The 7,277-nt window shown below is 34.8% G+C and overlaps 1 protein-coding gene across 1 annotated transcript; it reads right to left on the bottom strand.

Moving 5' to 3' along the window:
- Positions 1-6,866, bottom strand: LOC136817789 (probable small nuclear ribonucleoprotein E). Its single transcript, XM_067074106.1, has 4 exons — positions 6,697-6,866; positions 1,203-1,229; positions 586-727; positions 1-231 (listed from the first exon to the last, which is right to left on the bottom strand). The coding sequence occupies exons 1-4, from the start codon at positions 6,733-6,735 to the stop codon at positions 176-178; spliced, it is 264 nt and encodes an 87-aa protein (XP_066930207.1). The 5' UTR covers positions 6,736-6,866; the 3' UTR covers positions 1-175.
- Between the last annotated feature and the right edge of the window lie 411 nt (positions 6,867-7,277).

The raw sequence follows: 7,277 nt of genomic DNA, 5'->3' as shown, positions 1-7,277 counted from the left end.
TTTTGGTCAAAGCTTGTTCATATTTTCTGTATAATATCTCTAAGGCGACGATGGAGTGCTCCTCTAACAATTTTATTAAAATCTTCCCGTTTTTGAACATAAGATTCTATTTCAGTAAAAAATATGTACAAAGGTTTTCCGTAGAGTATGTGATGTTCCGTCCGATGCAATTTCATTATGGCGCCACGTTCTGAATCAATGTGATGTTGTCCCCTTTCAAAAGAATTCGACCTGAAAATAAAGACGCAAAAAACGTGTCACTTACGGTTAGAAACAATATAATGCCATTTAATGTCGGAGGTTTTCGCAAGCAGAAACGAAAAAGCTGTTTCCCAAGAGACGTAATTTTCTTATTAAATCTTTACCCATTATAACATAAACAAGGTACTTGTCATTTTGCATCACAATGCAAAAAATCTGAAAAAAAACTAATAAGCAAACGAACGAACAGACTAACAAACTAATTTTGCAAAAGTTAATCCAGCGAAATTCGAGTCATTAAATTACTATAAAGAGTGCTAAGTTACAAGCGAAGGCAAACATAGACCCTAATGTCAGCAGAACAGAGAACTTTATAATCCTTACCAAGTGACTTGCGTGATTTGTTCTTGATGTGAACTTCTTCAGCTTGATCCAACACAAGATTCATGTACTCATCAAAACCAATGATATGACCTTCAATTCGTGTGTTACTCTGTTCGTAAAGCCAAATCTGAATTCTTGCCCTCTGAATGAAAGAAAATATATTTTAAATCATAAGTTGTTGAATAATAAAACAAAAGTTAACTCTATTCGTACTAGGGGGGGGGGGCTGTTTCTGCTTGGAGGGGAAGAAACCAATGTTAATAGCTCCTTAAATAATGCTTTGGCATGACATTTTTTGTAAATTCTTTTATTTAGCTTCAAAATAAAAAAAATTGAAAACTAAAAATGTTCACACCTTGAGCATGATGACATTTTTCTGACAGTAAGATGTCACAAAAATTGACACATTTCTAATACAAGTCTATTTTAAATGTCAAATATATCGTTTAAACGTAATTTATTGAATATTTAGGATAAAATAAGCATTATAGAAGACTCAGGGAACGTTTTTCTAAAGCCTTTTTTAGAATACAATAGCTATTTATATGAACAAAGGAAATTTTTATTTTTTGCTCACTTCGGGTATGAATCAAATTACAAGTCAATAATATACTTACATTTTGCAGATACCTAAAAATTAGGTTCTGTTTATCAAATGTATATCAAGTTAAGGAAAAGTAAGAAATTTAGATTGATGAACTACAGGAAATAGAAACACTCTTTAAAGTTACAAAGAAAGCGATTCAATAAAAGTGATCTTAGAAACACTTTTAAAAGTTACAAAGAGGCAATTAGAAAAAGAATAGAGTAAGGGATGTATCAAGATATGTATAGAAGATTTGTTCTCAAATCAAATAAATGGTTTTATTTATATTGTTTTGTCACCATAACTGATACGAAGGGTTTTCAGTTGCTAACGCAATAAGACAGTTGGATGTTTAAGATAAAAATGGCAATTATTGCTCTTTTTGGCAATAATTGCCGAAAACAATTTTTTTAACGATGAAATGCTAAATCAGCAAAACGTGTTGTCCTTATAAGGGCAAAGATGTCAGAGGTGTTGTGTTTGAAAATTGTAAAATTGCATTGAGAAAATGGTTTTTCGGATTTTTAAAAGTGATTTTTTCGATTTTTCGTTGCTCAATAACATGAAAAGTTCTAAAATAATATGTAAAAAGATCCAGCATCGATGCCGAAACACAGCCAGAAAGAGATAACAAAACCCTCGTTTGTTTACATATGAGATGACTCGATTTTTTTATCTGCATTTCCAACAAAAACCAGTTGAAAACAAAACTAAACGAGACACAGTGGGCCTACTTATCGCGAGGGTATCAAATACCACGTGTTCAATAATAAAATCTACCTCCCCTACCTTCGGGTAGATAGCTATCGAAAGAGGAGCCTTCAGGTCGCCTCCGACTGCGGTCGCAGACTTACTTACTTAGCATTTCATTGGTGAAAAAAAATTATTATGGCCAAAAAGAGCAATAATTGCCATTTTTATCTTAAACACACAACTGTAAGATGTTGGTTTGAAATCAAATGTGAAACCACTGAAAACGAAAGTAATTGGCCCACACTCCAAGTCGTGTAATCTTGATACCGTGAAGTCAAGTAACTTGCATCAGTGGAGGGAAGCTTGCATAGCCCTCAAATTAATAACCAAGACCCTGCGGACGCACCGGACTTTACAAACACCGGACACGCAAATTCTGTTGTCAGATGAGGATACTTTTAAAATTTGAGTTTACACGTCCGGCCAGGGGGGAGGTCATGCAGTTGGTACCAGACATCATGACGATTAGTACCGTGGTGAGTCATATTTGATTTTTGGAATTTGCAATTAGTACCTGGGTACTAATTGCTGCTGTAAAGGGTGTTGTAGTATAAATTCTAACTTAATCAAATTACTTTTAGGGTACTAACTACTATGAGGGGTGGTGTGCTTTAAATTTAAAATGTAAAAAGTGTAAAAAAGGATGGTCTTATCCTTATCAATAAGCCTTTTTCAATGTAGGAGCTTTATTTGTTTTACCCTCCAGACTTATCAAATCAGCTTGAATCTTAAATCCCATATCCCATTTCAAAGATAGCTTGTTTTAATATCATGTGCAGCTAAATTGCCAGCTTTTTGTTTTTATTAAAGTTGTACATCACTACAATATCTTCTTAAGCTTTTCTCCCAGTTTTTCATCTAACAATGCAAAAGTGCAAAAAAAATATTAAGTATGTTGATTTTATAAACTTTGTTTAGATAAAGATAAAAAGAGAAAGTACGCTGTGTGTAGAGGGGTGTGCTCAGTATTCCCAAAGACATTGGGTAAAGGCAAGAGATTTGACAAGGCTAAAATCAGATGAGGTCAGAGTAATATTTGGATAAGATCGCTGAATACTATTCCATTGTGTTAAGCAGATTTTAGAAAAGGATTTATTACCAAAAGTAATGGTATTGTAGGAAGGAACAAAAAGAAGCTTCAATTTTGCTCCTCTGGTGCCTTAGTTATCTTCACCATCAGCATCAAGCTGGACAAAGTTAAAAGAATTTAGAAGGTCAAGGGGAATAGCAGGTTATGTTATTCAGAAATTTGTGAACAAAAGAAATGTTAAGGCATTTGACTAGGTCAAAGAGAAATTTAAGATCAGAAAAAAAGTGGAGAAGAAGGGAATTGAAAGTTGTTGAAAGTCATGAGACGAAGGGCTTTCTTTTGAAGAATAAAAATGGGCTTGGATGTGGTTTTATCTGTAAGACCCCATAGTCGACAACCGTATTGAAGATGAGAATGAAATAGAGCATGGTAGATGTTAACTAAAGTTTTTGTTGAAATGTAGGGCGGCAATCACAAATATCTTCATTTCGCGTCCTCGTTAGATCTAAAAAGTGAGTCGGTCGGTCGGTAGTAAAAATTTTCGGGTTTTCTTAAAATTGGTCTGTGAGGCGGTAAAAGGTAAAAGGGCGTTAACTGAGGCGGCGGGAGGCCCAATCGCGTGTATGTTTTGCGTGGTTTCAGATTATGAAGTTTAAACACTGTGACCTTTGACACATAATGGCACGTGTAATGATAAACAAAGTTAAAATGCTGCGAATGCGCTAGAAATCGCTCACAAAAATCAGCAATAATAAAATTTTTGAGCAAAGGAAACGTCATCAAAACAAAAAGTTTGACGAATTTACCGACTCTCCGACTCAATTTTACTCAATTTTCAGGAGTCGGTCGGGCGACGCGAAGATATTTGTGATTGTCGCCTAGTACCTGAGCTTAGATATGATACCATTAGCTCTGGCAAGTTTAGCTGATACCGTGAGTGGTCCTAAAACCGACAGCCCTGCCTAAATCCAACCCCCCAAATAACTGCTATGAAAAAAAATTCTATGTTTACAAACATCCCCTCTCCAAGTTGAACAATAAACCATTGCAAGAACTCTCAAAACAAAACATCTAACAAGATGAGTATAATGTCAAGATGTCGATTAATGTGATCAAAAAAGTGTGAGTTGTAAAAATAATTGCCTCTATTATTCTGAATCTGTTGCTTGTGTTTAAAATGTTAAAAATATGTTTTGTATAAGAAGCAATTATTGTTATTAGGCTCCATTTCAGGTATAGAGTATCAAATCTCTCAGTTTAGTTGACACTTTGGTATCTTCATTGCGTCACAGCGAAAGATTTATTTTTATTTTAGTTTGTATCTATGAAAGACCCCATCGGATTTTGGCAGGGCTGTCGGATTTATGACCACTCACGGTAATGAAGTGGTGTGGGCTTTCCAGTTGAGATGTGGTGAGTCGATCAAAACACCAAGATATTTAATATTTGAGCTTTGAAAATTTTTCTTACCTTCGATTTTAAGGAAAGGAATGGGCTATTCCATTTTTAAACCATACAGGGGTATTGACGAACTTTTCCAGGGGGGTCTGAGCCTTGGTTTTCCAAGGGGTTTTTGTTCCTTTTTCAGATTTTCCAAGGGGGTTATCGAAGGTTTCCAGGGGGTTCTCTCTTCATAAGCAGTGCGTCACAAACAGCCATATAAACAAAACTCAACATTCTCACAAAAGTTGTCTTTTTGATTTCCCAAACATTCGTCTCGAGCGTTCCCTTCCACAATAATTTATGTAATTGCAATTGCGGTCAGTCCACAGTCGGCTTCAACATATACACGTGTTTTTATTTACGTGACCGAAGTGCCTACTTAAACAATCCGGGGGTAAATAGCGAAGCAACACAGCAGATTATTCGTAAGTATTTTTTGGCATTGACAATCAAATACAATATATTATACTATATTTCCTTAATTCAAAAATCAAAAATTCATTTTTCATTCGCGAAAAAAAAAAATAAAAGAATAATGAATTAATATTACATACTAAGACGCCCCCGTCTTTTACTCTCATTTAATTTCCAATCTCGGCACGTGCAAAACGCCCGTCCGCCCAATATCCACCCAATCAGCTTAAATTCACTTTAATTGTCCTTTGACATTCAAAAAATAGTATTTAAAAATTATGAATTTATAATAATTACAAAAAAACAAAAGTTTGATACTTCATTAGTGAAATATTCAATAAATTCCTGGTTTCAATTTTCAGTGGGCGTTCTTCTAGGGCTTCGTTTATCGCGCAATTTTTGCGTCACACAAACTTTCTCGGCCGCTCGTAATAATTATACATTGCCAAATTTGGTTCTCCATTGTCGATTCAGGATCGATGGTGACGTCACCTAAGCATAAAAAAGAAAGGATTTCGTCAGTTTTATGCATATATTAATTTGCGAGATATTCTATTCGCCGGGCGAGCGCACTTTTCGTAGACTAGTCGGAGTACTTTCTTTTACTCGCGGGATTGATGGTAACTTTTCATCTTCGTTATTTTTAAAATGAAGCACAACCGAAAAAAACGAAACTTCAGAAAGTTGCGTATTTCCAGTGAGTAAACGACTCTGACAATTAACAAAATTGATGATGATGATTTTTTTCGGTCAGGCCAATGTCTCGTATTGGGGGTTCTAGTCTTGAGCCCAAAGCCTACGCATGATTGCAGCGTTTGGGTAAACGAGACAAAACTCTAAAAAAGCTGGTGTTTTGACGCGCTTCCGTGCTCTCGAAATATCGCGGTTTGAGACGCACTGATAAGGCGGCAATCACAAATATCTTCATTTCGCGTCCTTGTTGGGTCTAAAAAGTGAGTCGGTCGGTCGGTCGGTCGGTCGGTCGGTCGGTTGGTCGTAAAAATTTTTGGGTTTCCATTTTTCCATCCATTTTTGGAGTGCATTCTTGGAAAAAACTGCCAGCCAGCAGCCAAAACAACCGCGTGTAATGGGTGGTTTAAAATTACGACCTTTGAACACTGTGACCTCCGACCCCAAAATGGCGCATGTAATGATAAACAAAGTCAAAATGCTGCGAATGCGCTAGAAATCGCTCGCAAAAAATCGGCAATAATAAAATTTTTGAACGAAGGAAAGGACACTGACAGAAAAAGTCCGACAAATTTACTGACTCACCGACTCAACTCTACTCAATTTTCGAGAGTCGGTCGGGCGACGCGAAATGAAGATATTTGTGATTGCCGCCTAAACTGTCATCAATAGTTGTTTTCCAGCCCCTTTTTCCCAAAATTTCACTTTCCAGAGGGTTCTACCCCATAATTTCCAGGGGATAATTTGTTATTTAAAATTTCCAGGGGGTTAGTGAAAAAAGTTTGTCAATACCCCTGTATACTTTTTTTGTGGAATAGCCCAATAAAAGGAAGATTTTTCCGAAAATGACAGAAGATCCATATGCTATGATTTCTTATTCTATATACTGATGGCGAAATATATAGCATGGTATGGGCTGAGAGTTTGAATTTCCCAGATCCTAATAATAACGGTTGAAAACATAGTCCAATCAAATTTTGTTATTCTTTTACTGGTCACACTTTCTTAGAGAAAGCGCAAGTCTGCCTCACAGGTCATACCCGTCCTGTATACATCAGATTATAAAAATACAGGACGGTTCTCCTGTCTATAAATGATGCTATCATATATACATATTAATATTAATGTGTTTTAGTAGACTAAAAAATATCAGGAAACTTAATGCAAAAAAAGGATAATCAAGTTGAAAAGATACAATAGGCTGGACCATAACTTTCTGTACTTTCTTTGACATCTTGATTAATTCTTCTTAAAACTTTTGATTAAAAAGTTTCGATTTCTCCTTCTCAAGAGGATAATTTCCAAATATCTCGCAGGATCACTCAATTTGTGACCGCCATTTACAACAAAGGTGAAGTTCCCGCAAAAACGAAACACATGCGTCGAATGTTGAAAATTTACTTTACAGACTAGAAAAAATTTAGTTGTTTTAAAATAAAATGTGCTGAAAATAACTAAAATTTAACCTGAACAAAAACTTTTTATATTATAGATAAAAATAATGAGCTTAAATAATGCTATTAATCATATTAAAGACAACAAACTCTGTAATTAACTGGTCAGCAATATTTAAACTTAACGTTCAATCGGGTTACTTTTTTTATTTTTTTATTTTGTTTTTTATTTATTTATTTTGTTTTTCTTTTTTTATTCTGCTTTTTATTTTTTATTCTGTTTTTACTTTTGTTTTTTTTCTTTTGTTTTTTAATTTTTTATTTTGTTTTGTTTTTATTCTTTTTTTCTTTTGTTTTTTATTTTTTATTTTGTTTTTATTTT

This window comes from Clytia hemisphaerica, unplaced genomic scaffold (assembly GCF_902728285.1).
Source record: "Clytia hemisphaerica strain Z4C2 unplaced genomic scaffold, Clytia hemisphaerica genome assembly, whole genome shotgun sequence".
Taxonomy (NCBI): domain Eukaryota; kingdom Metazoa; phylum Cnidaria; class Hydrozoa; order Leptothecata; family Clytiidae; genus Clytia; species Clytia hemisphaerica.
This window is presented reverse-complemented; position numbering and strand designations above follow the sequence as displayed.